The sequence below is a fragment of the Mesocricetus auratus genome, unplaced genomic scaffold (genome assembly GCF_017639785.1).
Source record: "Mesocricetus auratus isolate SY011 unplaced genomic scaffold, BCM_Maur_2.0 Super-Scaffold_100018, whole genome shotgun sequence".
NCBI classification, from domain to species: Eukaryota; Metazoa; Chordata; class Mammalia; order Rodentia; family Cricetidae; genus Mesocricetus; species Mesocricetus auratus.
This window is the reverse complement of record NW_024429199.1, coordinates 23,173,790-23,189,066: the sequence shown is the minus strand read 5'-3', so window position 1 is coordinate 23,189,066 and position 15,277 is coordinate 23,173,790. Positions and strand designations below refer to the sequence as shown.

General features: G+C 41.8%; 1 protein-coding gene across 1 annotated transcript; it reads left to right on the top strand.

Moving 5' to 3' along the window:
• Positions 1–11,519: 11,519 nt before the first annotated feature.
• Positions 11,520–12,530, top strand: Taar5 (trace amine associated receptor 5). The gene has a single exon (XM_005065807.2). It carries the CDS (start codon positions 11,520–11,522, stop codon positions 12,528–12,530), a length of 1,011 nt encoding a protein of 336 aa, XP_005065864.1.
• The last annotated feature ends 2,747 nt before the right edge of the window (positions 12,531–15,277 follow it).

Sequence of the window (15,277 nt, the reverse complement as noted above, 5' to 3'; positions counted from 1 at the left end):
GCAAGGCCCCCCATTAGCCTAACTTGTTTTTCAAGAAATAATCTAAGATATTCTTTCTCTCCAAGGAAAGTGGTGTGGGCTGGTTAGATGAGAAAAAATTTCCAGCAGTCATTATGGCCACCCGAGAAAGTAGTAGATCTAGTGCGTTTTGTGTTGTTGCTCTGTGTGTGTGTGTGTGTGTGTGTGTGTGTGTGTGTGTGTGTGTGTGTGTACCAAAGGTCACAGAGTGGTTCCTTTTGAGCTGCTATCTAGGGAACTTATTTGAACAAACAAGAAAACCAGTTTCCAACAAATGCTGGTGACTCCTGAGTTATGAAATTTAGGGATTTACTCCTTTGGTTTAGATTTACTGAGGTTATCCTCACTCTAACTTGAAACATCAGAGAAGGAGACATAGACATCTCTACAATCCCTGACAGCCTTGTAGCATAGTATAATTATCCAAACCACTGCCGAGCCCATTCCTGTTTTTATAGAGGATCAATAAAGAGCTTGAGCAGATCGGGGGTCTGACTTAGGGAATATGTGACAAGAGCAGGGAAAATGAAGCAGACAGCTATCAATACTTTCAGATTTAAGCCTCTTTTGAGGAGGAATTGAGGAGGGATTTATCATAACTCATAACACTGAACCATCAGGAAATGAGTAGAAATAAGAAAGAGTCTTAGGAAAATATTTTCCTTTTTTCTTTTGATGTACATCTTTGTCGCATGCTGATATTTATACATTCTGCAAGCATATGTACTGATTGTGTGTGTGTGTTTGTGGTGTGTTAAAAAGTCTGAACATTATTTTACAAAACTGAACTCTTTTCCCCTTCCCATACTTTTGGGACATCATTGTCTCACTGAATGTCATCTCCCCATGTCCTCTTTGTCTTTCCTGTTCTCCTATCTCTTATATGTATTTCACTAACTTCTGTCCCTTTTCACCCCATTTTCTTCTTTGTAACTCTTGCAGTGGTATCAGAACACTCGCCTAAGTTGATCTCCTTATCTAGTCACTTGGCCAAATGACATCACAATCTTTTGTGGGATACTCTGACCTTGGGGTTTCTGGCGTTCATGTCTGTTAGTCTTAAGTGAACCCTTTATGAGCTTGTTCTTATTTAGATCTACCCTTGGCCCAGTATTTCCACTGGTCAGTTACTTCTCAGTTAAAACCACCTCTAAAGAAACATTTCTACTCCCAGCTGGGAACCCCCTGGGAATGTCTTGACCTGCAATGTCTGAGCTTTCCAAGGTCAAGATTGGGTCATCTGAACAGAGCACCTTCAAAGGTTTGGTACATTACTCTTTCTATCACAGGACAATAGTTGAAGTGAAAATTAGACTTTGAAGTGCTTGGCCACAGTTTATTGTTTGTGGTTGAGGTCACTTAATCCTTTAGATGTTCCTCACACTGAAAACCAATGGCAAAATTCAGAGACTGAAGTATTCTTTCTTTTCAAAGAGTCAAAGGCACAGGAGAGCTCTTCCGAGCTGTACCTCAATCCAGGTCTTGAAGGTACAATATATCCTCTTATATTTAATTACAGGGACAGCTTAAGACTCCCTTCAGTGGTGGGCCTCCTTCTTTCTGGTAGCTCAACAAGGGTCCTTTGCACTGCTGAATCTGAGTGACTAAATGCAAAGGGCATTCACTCATTACGTAGTCACTCTTTCTATTGATCCTTAAAATGACACACAACCTGTGACAATATGAGGAGCTGGGTCCCAAGGGCTTCTAACAGATCAGCATTTTCTACAAGAAGGCCAACTAAAGGGAACCGATGGAGCTGGTGGAAGCCTCTACCGAAGTCAAAGTCATTCCATATTTAAGGAAATTTATAGTTTACAAAATGTCCATGAATATTACTAAACTGTTTTTCTAGAACATTCTGGTATATTCTTCCTGTGTCTGTTTAAGTAGAAGTGAAACATCATACCATGTATTCTTCAATTCTTCTTTTTAGAAGACCCCTCTGAGTTGGACAGAATAGCTGCCATCTAGGGAAGTTGGAGACTTACATGGATACAGGACTCTGTACCCAAACACATCAAGGTTAATAAACATTTAGCCCTACTTGCCAGTAGCTTTCCCTGAGTGCTTGTGGTTCAGGGGCAAATGAAACAAGTTTCATTTCCAAGGGACTGCTGCCCTAATAGGGGGAGGAACAGCCATTTACCAGGACTGAAGGGCCATGTTTGCTATGAAAAATTTAGACACAGCAAGCTTTGAGAGCAAAGAGGAGGAAAACTTAGCTTTCTTTGGATATAGTAAAGACAGTATGTCTTTTAAATCAAGGAGACAGATCAAGTTAAGCAAGAGAGACAGCACCTCCACTAGAGTTGAGATAAATTCTAGGGAGGGTAGCTAGAGCAACAGAGAAAAACTGCTGAGCTATCTCATGTTTGAGAAAGCAGGCTGGTGCAGCCCTGAAGTGGGGCTGGACCATGAACGGGTAAAGACAGTGGTGAGCAGTTGCCTCTGGGTAGCTGGCTTTGTTGTCTGTGTTCATGAATTTTTAACATAGATTTTATTTAAATTAGAGACAATCTTATTTTACATATCAGTCCTAGTTCCCTCTCCCTCCCATTCTCCAATGTCCCCCACCGACCCCCACATCCCACCCTCATCCACTCCCCAGGGAGGGTGAGGCCTTCCATGGGGGATCATCAAAATCTATCAAGTCATTTGGGGGCAGGGCCTAGGTCCTCCCCAGTGTATCTAGGCTGACAGAGTATCCCTCCATGAGGAATGGTTTCCCAAAGTCCTTTCATACACCAGAGATAAATACTGTTCCACTACCAGAGATCCCATAGACTGCCCAGGTCTCCTAACTGACACCCATGTTCAGGGGGCTTGGTTTGGTCCTATGCTGGCTCCCCAGCTGTCAGACTAGGCCTGCGTGTGTTCATGAATTTTGCAGCAAACCCAGGACCACTGCTGCTTTGCAGTGCCAGCTGTCAGGAAGACAAGCTGGATGTAGAGGAGACAGAGGACTGCTTAGCTGGAGCCATTGGCTCCTCCTCCTCTTCCTCTTCAGTTCAGTATCAACTTACTGATGAATGCAGAATGATGGCCACCACTTCCCTTGTCCTCTTGAATCTTGAGAGCATCTTGTATGTGAGCCTGTAATTTGGGATTGTGTCCAAAAAGAGATTTGGGAGATGTAGTTTCTAGCTGAAGTTGTCCAGCATATCTTACCATAGGAAATAAATGAGAGAAAGGAACAGAGACTGTGTCAGAACAGAGTCAGTTCAGCCAGTCACTGAGGACAGGATGAGCTGCAAGGGTGTGGGACAAGGCCTGGGGAACCCCATATGCAACCTGCCAAGAAACTACATCCATTTTGTGAGTAGGAATCATTTAGGGCTAGAGAGATGGCTCAGCCATTAAAGGCTAGACTCACAACCAAAAATATGAAGGGATTCCAACTCCTAAATTTCCATACTTTTCTCCATATCTCATTAAAAACAGTTAAGCAACCTATGGGGCCTTGAGCAGTGGATCAGTGTCTGTCTCTGGAATACAAACAGTCATCGTGTGCCCATAGCACAAAGAGGGATGCTCTCTCAGCCTGGTCTCTTAGGGGAATGCCTGGACCCTACCTGGAGCGAAATGACAGACTCTAGATATCCCCTATGTGAAAGGAATTGGCAATAGGGTGGGAGGCTGGGGGGGAAGGGGAGTGCAGGAGGAGGGGAAGGAGAGGGAACTGGGATTGACATGTAAAACAAGCTATTTAAAATTAAAATAAAAAATGATAAAAAAACAGTTAAGCAAACCCTGGCTTATGGGGAAGTCCTGTGTATATGTCAATAAAACACTGTTGGCCAATAGGTAAACAAGATAGGTGGGGCTAGGAGTTGAGGAGGATTCTGGGGAAGAGAGACACAGGAGACACAATGTAGCCTGCCAGAGGAGTAAGATGTCCGGACCCTTTCTCTAGTAAGAAAAAAACTTAGATTAACAATTACGGCTTAAATACTTAAGTCGGAGCTAGCCAGTAAGAAACCAATCAAACGGCCAACAGCTTCATAATTAATATAGCATCTTATGTGTTATTTGGGAACTGCAACTGTGGCTGGCAAGGAAGATTACACTCTGCACCCAGCTATCTTAGGTGTGTTAATGCTTCTTCTTCAGTCTCTTGAGTGCTGACACAACAGGCATCTATCTCTATTCCAAACTAGCCCTCATTCTAGTAGACTGCCAAATGAATGAAGAGGTAAAAACTAACTCATTAAGTTTAAAGATAATGTATGATGATACACTATCTCGGTCCTATTTCCAGGTTGGGAAGGTCTTCTACAGAACCTGTGCTAGCTGCTTTTGCGTGTCACCACATGCGGGTTCTGAAATGATCTTCTGAGGAAGACCCTTGTGGAGAGAGGAGGGAGTAAAATGAAAGACAGGGCAATCCCTCTCGTGATCTACATATGGGAGAAGTTTTGGGTTCCATCTCATGGGAACAGCTTAGTATTATTCTTCAGATTGTCATCCTGTTTCTCTGAGCTATAGGACACTGAAGGTTCTGGGCTGGGGAGATAAACCTTATTCTTAATCTTCACCATCCCAGAAAGCAATGTAATAAAATGAGACTTGAGTCTCCTGCTCTATTACTCATCTTTTATGCCCTTAGTTGTGACATGCCATCATGTGAAAGTATAATAAAATTGTACTTTTACAGTTGTGCTGTTCTCAGATATGTCTCATCCTGTCTTGTTCACCTATGAAGGGTTTGGGGCACACAGCAGAAGCTACACTTGGATAGAAGGGTTGGATTTGTTGCAAAGGTGGAAAGACAGTTGTTCGAGGCTTCCACCTTTTTGTGAGGGATGAGTTAATGAAGAAAGCCTGGGGTATACAGCACAACAGGCCAAGGCAGCTTGGCTAGTTCCTCCTAATTGATCTTGGAGCACTTCCTTTGCCTTTCTAAGCCTTTATTTTCTAAACTGTATACGAATCCAGCAGAAATCTTCCTGCTCTGTGGGACCAATGGCTGTGCAAATAAGACACATGCAACAATTTCTTACCATTAACAGTCATTTTCCTTTGAAAACTTCATGGATTCTTGTTTTCATGGGAGAGATTTTCTTTACAAGAGTGGAGTAGTACTGATGAGAGGGCTCCGATATAGGTGGGTGCAGAATAAACTTTGCAAGCCATGCTCAAGCTTCTAAACCCATGTAGAAGAGGAAGACAACAACCAACTCCACATAGTATAATGAGGGAACCAACCAGAGACCCACTGTGAGCTGCCACTCCTGGTGTACAAGCACCCACAGAGATATGCGTGTTCAGTTTTGTTACAACCGACTCCTTGGTATCTGTCTTTTCTATTCAAAACATTAGCTGCTTTTTATCAGCTCCTGTCCCCATGAGCTGGAGAACATCACGGCAGTATATGTATGAGGTATGCGGTAGAAAAGAGCTATTCATATGGCAGCTAGACACAGGCAAAGGGGTATAAAACAAGGGGCCAGGACAAGACACAGCTGCCAAGGACACTCCCCAGTGACCTGCTTTCTTCAAACAAGCATCACCTCCCTCCTTTCTTCCCACTAAATCCATAAAGTACAAATCAATGACGAGATTAACTTATTTATTATTAGGTTAGAGTCCTCATGACCTAATCACTCCTGGAAATGCCCGCCCCCCTCCCCCGTGTGTTTTATTAATCCCCTAGGTGTTTCTCAGTTTAATCAAAGTTAGTGTTAGTCATCATTTTTACTCATAATGTCATGGCTATACTGACTGGCTTAGTATAGGTACATCAAGTTTTAAATATATTCTTATTTATTCTTTGACACTTTAATGTATAAGAGAGAATGTTTTGATCATATTCCTACCCCTTTCCTTTCTTTTTCCTTTTTACCCACCTGTTTTTCCCCACTAAATCTTTTGTCTATTTCATATATTTAAAAATTGTCTAATAAGTTTAATAAGGATTGCTTGCATAAGTATCAGTATAGGACTATATACTGAACAGTGGGCAACTTATCAGTGGCTACCACTAAAGAAAAATGACCACCTCTTCCCCAGCAGCCATTGGCAGCCAATAGCTCTTCATTCATGCTGGAATATTAACAGGCTCAATCTTGCTCATGCCTGGAGTAGGCAACCTCCTACTGGAGTAGGCTGCTGTGAGTTCATAAGTACAATCAATGGTCAAGTCATGTCTGGAAGAGAGTATTCACAGCACCCCTTCCCATTCTCTGACTCTTATATTCTCTCCTGACCCCTATCTTCCATGATATTCCATGAATCGTCATGGAGCAGATGATACAGCATATCCCATTTAGAGTTGTGCACTCAATAGCAGTCAGTTATTTATTCTCAACATTGTGATCAGTTGTGATTCTCTGCAGTCATCACTGGCTACTTAAAACACAAGCTGCTCTGACCAAGTTTAGAGAAACACAAACCTGTGGGTATGACAGTAAATATTTAGAGTACAGTTTGAGAACACAAGTATTTAGCAAAACAGTACTAGTAAGTTCTTCCTTCAGGCCTATGGCCTCTTCTGCCATGGGCTTTCGACCAGGTTTACAACAACAGGGGTGTGTGTGTGTGTGTGTGTGTGTGTGTGTGTGTGTGTATTCCTCTCTTGTGAAGCAGTCTTAAAATCCAACCAGGAAATGGATGATCACCTAACATTCATGCCACTATTGCACCAGTGGGCACATCTTATATAATTAGTTTTAGGGATGGCAAAATATATTGTTACAGGAATCTCACTATAGTTTATTTAACCCATCTTCTGGAGACACTCAGGTTATTCTAATCTTTTCCTACTATTCATAGTTTTCTGTAGAAATGTCTTTAGTATGTACTGTTCATATTTGTATGGTTATCTCTCTGAGATGTATCCCTTGAATTGTTATAGCTAGTTTCAAGAATTCATTATCACTAACCACCCCCACTCCTTATTCTAGAAAAGCTCTAAGAAAGACTTAAATGAATGCATATAAGAAGGAGACATGGTATGTGTTTTAAAAAGAGGAGAAAAAGAAAACCAGGATGATGTAGGAGATGACGCTGGTCATGGCAACACGAAGAGTAGTCTCATAGCACAACTTCTAAGCTGGGCTGTGCAACCAGTCCTTGCTCTCTTGGTGCCTGTGTGGTAGGGTAAAGGCTACACCACAGAGTGGTATTCATAGCATTTTCAACATGTTAGCTTGTCTGCAGCAGATTCCACTATAGTGGATCCATGTTTCCTGTGCGGTTGATGTATGCCAGGTATTGGGAGAGACTTTAAGCTCAGTTCTTCCTCTCATGAAGATTGTATTGATGGGACCGTGGAAAGAGACAGGAATCTACAGTCAAGCATCTAACAGAATGTTATAAATGAAGTACAGAGAATTTTACATAAGCATATGAGTACAGTATGATGCAGTCTTTGGGAATCAAGACATAACTATTTAATAATACATGCAGTACAGAGGAGGTCAGGCAAAATGCAATGGGGACATCAGAAAGTGGGGACATTCAAAAGACATCAGAAAGTCACCATGCTGAAGACATTTACCAGCATTCTACAATACAACATAAATTCTTTAAGAACCACCTCAAAAGTACCATAATAAAAAAACTTAAGCAAACGCATAATAGAGTATAAATTTAGAGAGCATGCAAAATAGCAAGAGAAATGAATTAATATTTGTTGATCACTTGCCATGATCCAGGTCAGTGGTTTAATGTATTTAATTTTCTAAATATTTTAATCCAACAGATTAGAATCTGTTGTTCTTAGAGAGGTTAAACATCTTCCAAGATCACACAGTACTAACGTTAGAAGCAATATGAAAGCAGTTTTGCCTCTCTGCAAAGCCCTGCTCTTTGCATTCTATTGCTTACCAAATTTTCCTGCTTACAGGGTTTAGCAGCTGAGGCTCTACTAAAGACGGTTTGTTCTGTGGTCCATAAACACACCTGAGATTGCTTCTTCATTGGAAGACTGTTGCTTTTACTGTTTTTTCTGTTTTTTCTATGTGTAATATTTTTAAAAAAGATTTATTTATTTATTATGTATACAGTGTTCTGTCTGCATGTCTGCCTGCAGAAAGGGCACCAGATCTCATTATAGATGATTGTGAGCCACCATGTGGTTGCTGGGAATTGAACTCAGGACCCCAGGAAGAGCAGTCAGTGCTTTTAACCTCTGAGCCATCTCTCCAGCCCCTGTAATATTTTTTATTTAACTTTTTACACGTTACTCTCAGTTCCCTCTCCCTCCCTTCCTCTCCTGGCCCCCCATTCCTCCCAACCCCCATCCCACTCCATCTCCCCTCTGCTCCTCAGGGACGGTAAGGCCTTCCAAGAGGGATTTTCAGAGTCTGTCATATAATCCCAGGTAGGTCCTAAATCCTCCCCAATGAGCATCCCTCCATGTGGAATGGGTTCCCAGAGTCCATTTGTATGCCAGGAATAAATATTGATCTACCCTCCAAGGTCCCATAATTTGCTGAGGCCTCTTCTCTGATACCCAGGTTCTGGGGTAGTGGTGGTGGTGTCTGGATCAGTCCCATGCTGGTCTCTCAGTCATCAGTCTGGGGTCCACGCGTTCCCCCTTGTTTAGGTCAGCTGCCTCTGTGGGTTTCGCCAGCCTGGTCTTGATTCCTTTGATCATCACTCCTCTTTGCAACTGGGTTCTAGGAGTTCAGTTTGGGTTTTAGCTGTGGGTGTCTGCCTCTGCCTCCATCAGCCACTGGATGAGAGTTCTAGGATGGCATATAAGATAGTCATCAATCTCATTATCAGGGGAGGGTATTTAAGGTAGCCTTAATGCCAGTTGATGTCATTTTTATAGATCTGTGAAGATCTCACTAGTGCCAGATCTCTCCTCCAACTTATAATGGCTCCCTCTATTATGGTATCTCTCATCCTTCTCTCCTTTATTCTTAATCTTGAGATTGTGAATCCTCATTTCATCAGTTTGTAGTGATTGCTCTTTTAGATAGAAAATGTAATTAGAAACACTCAGTCCGAGGAACACTTGGCCTTAAATTGGATGTCTCTTCAAATTTCTCCACTCAGAGTTCAGAAAACCCTGCAGAAGAGGGGGCAGAAAGAGTGTAAGAGCCAGAGGGGATGGAGAACAAGGCCCTCTAAATCAACATGATCAAAGCTCATAGGAGCTCACAGAGACTGAGGCAGCGCACACAGGGCCTGCACAGGTCTATACCAGGTCCTCTGTGTGTATTTTATGGCTTCCAGTTTAGTTTTTAAAAATCAGATTCCTGAGTGTGAGAATGAGTGGGTCTCTCTTTTTTTGTACCTCCTCTTGGGTTCTTTTTGTTTGTGCAATTCTGATGTGAAGTTTTATCATATTATTGTTTATTATTATCCTTCAGAATCCTGTTGGGTTTCTAGTGAGAGACAGAAGGGGAATGGATTGTAATGAGAAAGGACGTGTGGAGGAACTGGGAAGAGCAGAGGGAGGGGAAATTATAATCATGATACATTATTTGAGAAAATAACTTTAAATAAAAGGAAATAATTCTTAAAACTTATTATCTGACTGTTTCCTCTTTGATTTGTTTTTTCGATACAGGATTTCTCTGTGTAACCCTGGCTGTCCTGGAATCACTCTGTAGACCAGACTGGCCTTGAAGTCACAAAGATCCATCCACCTGCTTCTGTGTCCCAAGTGCTGGAATTAAAGATGTGCACCATCACACCTGACTATTTAGTTCCTTCAGATTCCGTGGCTTTTTCTCTGGAATAGCTTCATATAGTCTTTGTTGTGACCAACCTTCAGAACTGTTTTCTCAAGAGTCTGCTCCTTTTCTTATTTATATGAAACAGACCCTTTGAGGCTGACTTCAAGTTTCTGATCCTACCACTGCTCAAGTAATGATTAGTTGGTGTTATTTCTCAACTATTTATCACGTCAGTAGAAATGTACAAAGGAACTCCTGGAATAGAAAGGCATTATGGAACTTTCAAAACCCCTGAAATTAAGCGAAGCATACATCCAGTAGTTATCTACAAAAGGATGACATTGTGGCTATCCCCAAGCACAGGAGTGAAAAGCAGAGTCTAAAACCCAATGTGTTTAAATTGCATCTCTAATTAATTGCCACATTGGAAAGGAAAGGAAACAATGGAGACCGTGAAGAGCGTGAACTGGTCCCTTGGCACCTCTTCACCGTTCCTTTGTGTCAACCACAGGGAGGAGCAGGTCCTTCTGAGAGTATAAAATCTCCCCTGACCTTGTGCCTGTCATTTTTGCTGATAGAAGAGCTCTGTGCATGTCTGTGTCCACCTGGGACAGACACCTTTTCTTTTATGGGGTGACTGATTCCTGCCTGAGTAAGTAACTTGGAAACCCTCAGTTCCTTTGAAAATTTTTATATTCATTTTTTTTCTTGTTTGAGACAGGTCTGATGTATCCCAGACTAGTTTTGAACTGTGGCATTAAGGATGGTCCTGGACTCATGATTCTCCGGCCTCCGCCTCCCACGTGTTGAGACTACAGGTGTGTGATACCACACTAAGTTTATATGGTGCCAGCGATCAAACCCAGAGCTTTGTGCACACTTAGAAAGCACTCTTCACCGTGAGCTACATCCTCAGGCCCTCAGTTCAGTGTGTGAGCACACGGTTCATACTCTACAGGTTGGTGTTTGAGCAATCAAATATTTTCTCAGCTTGTTTCGCCATATGTCTTTTATTTTTCTAAATTGTGTAATGCAAAAATAACTGTATTAAGGAATTTTTTGTCCTTTTAATTATTTGTCTGCTGGATTCTTATTTGGGGATGAGTTGATATAATTAAAAACTTGAACTTACTGAATTATTGTCAATTTACTTAATTATTGAAGGAGCAGGCTAGATGCTGTCTCCCAAGAAACAATGTGTTCACAATTGCTAATTTATCTCTTGGTTCAGACTCAAAACTTTGACTCTCACTTAGCAAGTGCCTTATCAAAAAAGGAGAATGCTTTATGATTTTATATGCATCACCACATCACACTTTCCTTTTGAGAAAACAATTAGCCTACATCCTCTTTTCTTCTAAGGATATCATCTACAGTAGTTTTAAAAGAGCCTTGTCAGATGGACTGGCCAACATTGCTAACTTGTTGGACCAGTTAACATAGCTAAACCCTATACCTCTAGTCCCATGCTACACTTTTTTTTAACAGTGCCTAAATCTTTTATTTTCATAACCTACATTTTTTTTCAAATTAGACAGTTTTACACTGAATGACACAAAAGGAAACTTAAATTACCAATAGTTTACATGTAAGCTTGATTCCAGTCTTAATGAAAAGTAGAACAGAAACAGAAACCCTCAGGCAAGCTTCCACGTTACACTCCCGTTCTGTGACTCCACCCATGCTACACTTGATCTTCAGGGTGAATTTGATTTAGTACTCAGGATCAATCAGTTCAATCACTTTTTAGTTTTCTCTTCCTAATATCACTCTGTACATATTAAAAAATTATAAATATAACAATTTCATTATTTTAGGAGAAAAAGTGACCAGATCCTCTAGAAATCCCAAGAACAGAGCCTATCAATGAGAGCTGTCCTTCCAGGTGCTGGAGAGCAGCCTGCAGCATTTTGCTACCAGGTGAATGGGTCTTGCCCTAGGACGGTCCACCCTCTGGCCATCCAGGTCATCATCTACCTGGCCTGCACAATAGGCGTGCTGATCACAGTCCTGGGGAATTTGTTTGTGGTGTTCACAGTGTCCTACTTTAAAGTACTCCACACTCCCACCAACTTTCTGCTGCTCTCCCTGGCCCTGGCTGACATGCTGCTGGGTTTGCTGGTGCTGCCCCTGAGCACGGTACGCTCTGTAGAGGGTTGCTGGTTCTTTGGGGACTTCCTCTGCCGTCTGCATACCTACCTGGACACACTGTTCTGCCTCGCCTCCATCTTCCATCTCTGTTTTATTTCCATCGACCGTCATTGCGCCATCTGTGACCCGCTGCTCTATCCCTCCAAGGTGACAGTCAGGACAGCCCTCCGCTACATCGTGGCCGGGTGGGGGATACCGGCAGCCTACACTGCCTTCTTTCTCTACACAGACGTGGTAGAGAGAGGGCTCAGCCAGTGGCTGGAAGAGATGCCCTGTGTGGGCAGCTGTCAGCTGCTGTTCAATAAGTTCTGGGGCTGGTTAAACTTCCCTGCATTCTTTGCTCCCTGTCTCATCATGATCAGTTTGTACGTGAAGATCTTCGTGGTTGCCACCAGGCAGGCTCAGCAGATCAGCGCCCTGAACCAAAGTTTGGCTGGGGCTGTCAAGCGGGAAAGAAAGGCGGCCAAGACGCTGTGCATCGCTGTGGGCGTCTACCTTGTGTGCTGGCTCCCCTTCACCATTGACACACTAGTTGACAGCCTCCTTAACTTTATCACCCCACCCCTGGTCTTTGACATCTTTATCTGGTTTGCTTATTTCAATTCAGCCTGTAACCCCATCATTTATGTCTTCTCCTACCGGTGGTTTAGGAAGGCACTGAAACTTCTCCTGAGCCGGGAGATCCTCTCACCACGAGCGCCAACTATTGATTTGTACCATGACTGATTCAAGCAGGAGGGAGGAGGGTACTATTGCCATAGGCTATGGTGCTTGCCTAGCTTGTAGGCAGCGCCCAGGGCTTAAGCGGAGAAGAACAGCGTGTCACTAAGTCAGGGAAGAAGTAAAACACCACCCTCACCCGGTATTCTCACAGAAGAATGCAGGGAAAGGGCTGGGTGAGGTCGTCTGTATACACAGTGGGTGAGCAAGAATTCTGGGAAATACCCTCCTCCGCGTCATTGCTTCCTAGAAACTAAGAAGCAGAGGCTGAAGTCGCAGAGCCCTGGGGTTTGATGTCTTAAGTTCCTCCCTGTGTGTGTTATGTGCACTGGACAGGGGGAGGAAACTCAGCCTTGACTCTTCCCTTTGCCATTGTTTTCTCACTAAAAAAATAAAACTCACATTATTTCCTCTCTGAAGTGGCCTGAAAACAAGACAGCGTCTAATCTAACTTTGGGAAACTTTGCCCGAGTCATAATTGCATGCCACACTCAGCAACCGGAGCACAACACTTGGAAGGGGCCCTCTCAAAATGTTTATTTTAGAATCCTAGTCTCCTTAGAACCAGACTATTTAGAGGTTTGGAAGCCAAATTTGTCCCTCTTAATGTGGAATTATTTTTTATATTGTTGAAGGAAAATTTTCTTCCTTTAAAAAAATAGGAGAAACCTGAAATGTGTGATGTATTCTGTGACAATTAACCAGAACTTGGCATTTAATTAATATTCTTCTTTTATGTTTGCATCACACAGACTAAACCTACCATGTCCCCTCCAGTCCCAGTGTGTGATTGTTAGAGGTAAAGCAAGTACCTGAGCCCCAGGCATAGAAGGAACTGAAACAAATATCCATTAGCAATGTTACTAATAAGAGTACATCTCACTTCTGTCTTTTTAAAAGAATTTCCTAAAGGCCTCTAGTCACCCTGTTTCCATGCTTTGCACTGGTTCTGGTTTGTTTGCGAATGAGTAATTGTTTCTTTGTAAAATTTCTTTGTAAATTAATTTGAAGTTTCTGGAGTCCATTCACATTTACAGGTTTGGATATGTATTTATGTTTCTTTCTAGTTTCAATAAACAAACCATGAATGCACGCATGTGTTTTTGAAACGACTTTAAAGTTGTTTGTTTTTTATTTTAAAGAAGTATTTATTTAATATGTATACAGTGTTCTGTCTGCATGTATCTCATGGCAGCCGCTTGTGAGCCATCGTGTGGTTGTTGGGAATTGAACTCAGGACCTCTGGAAGAGCAGTTAGTGTTCTTAAGCATCTCTCCGGTTCCTGAAACAACTTTAAAGTTAAAACTCACAAAGAACTAACCACTGAGCAGTTTAAGTAAAACAATCATTCATTTCAGATAACAATCTTTAAGGAAGTATCTATTACATGTTATGTTTTTCTCTTACATGTGGAACACAGATTTAAAATCATATATACCTATGCTATGACTACAGGCTCTAAGAGGCAAATGTCTTTGAACCTTTTGGGTGGAAGAAAACCTTTCCTAAGATCTCAGTATGATGCAAAACTTTGCTGAGATAATACTCTAATCACCCCTTGTTAATAAGGAATCAGCTGCACAAAAGGCAAATGTCCTGACTTTTGTGACCTATGGATTTCTGAGTACATGGTAAAGACCGTGGACCCCACCTCAGAATATAATTTCTAAGTGTATAAAATAATTTAAGAGACATGAATCCAAAGGAAAACAGTTATGTTGAAACACATCTTTAAAATATCTTGGAAATAGCCACACCTGCAACACAGTAATATGTAAAAATATCAAACAAACTCTGCTGGCAGGTGCAATGAACTTAGTAAAATTCAAAGTAACGGTGAGTTAATAAATTTACACAATATCAGCAATAGCTGTACTGAGATGTGAGCATAATGATTTGTATTTGTGACAAATATCAGAGCAATTGCTAAGATCACTTAGGGTTCTATCCATATTAAAAATGGGACAGGTAGACTATTCTTCATCACATAGGACTCCCCCTCTAAACATGAATGCCAGACACTCTTTCAAACGTGTAGCATTGGGTTCATATCTAAGCAGAAGGCACCACCAGTGAAATATCACCACTAATGTCTAAAACAGTAGTGCCTGAGAGCAATCCCCTGGAGATACTCTTCTTCATCAAGAGTGTTTCAATGGAAAAGAGGTTAAAAGGATAATCATGGTGGCAGTGATGGTGTGGTATGTGTACATGCTTGCTTACATTTTTTTGTGTGTATGTTCCACAAGACATAAATATAGTCTTGGGGTTGGAGAGATGGTCCAGTGACTAAGAACACTTGTTGCTCTTGCAGAAGACCCACGTTCAATCCCCACATCGAGCAGCTTATAACTGCCTGTACTCCAGCTCCAAGGGATCCAGTGCCCTTCTCTGGCCTCTATGGGCACTTGCACATGTGGAATGTACACACTGAAAACCACACACATTATGACATTTACATAAAAATCGTAATAAAATTTCAAAATATCGTCTAAAATTCCAAGGTGAACCGCTCTTATTTTGTATGACGCTAACAGGTAGTTCATTCTCATTTCAATTATTTCATGTACACATTTCAATTGATTTACATTGCTTTCTTAGGCTAAGCCCAACCCATTGTAGCTCAGACAGCTAGTGGTATGAGTGAATAAGTCTCACTTCAAAGCGCATACTTACACTAGTAATATGTGTGTGTATATGCGTGTGCTATGAGAGAAAGCACCCATCACCTCAACATCAGACCTGAACACCAG

Coding starts and splice junctions, on each gene's coding strand:
- Taar5 (XM_005065807.2), top strand. CDS start 11,520: ATGAGAGCTGTCCTTCCAGGTGCTGGAGAGCAGCCTGCAGCATTTTGC.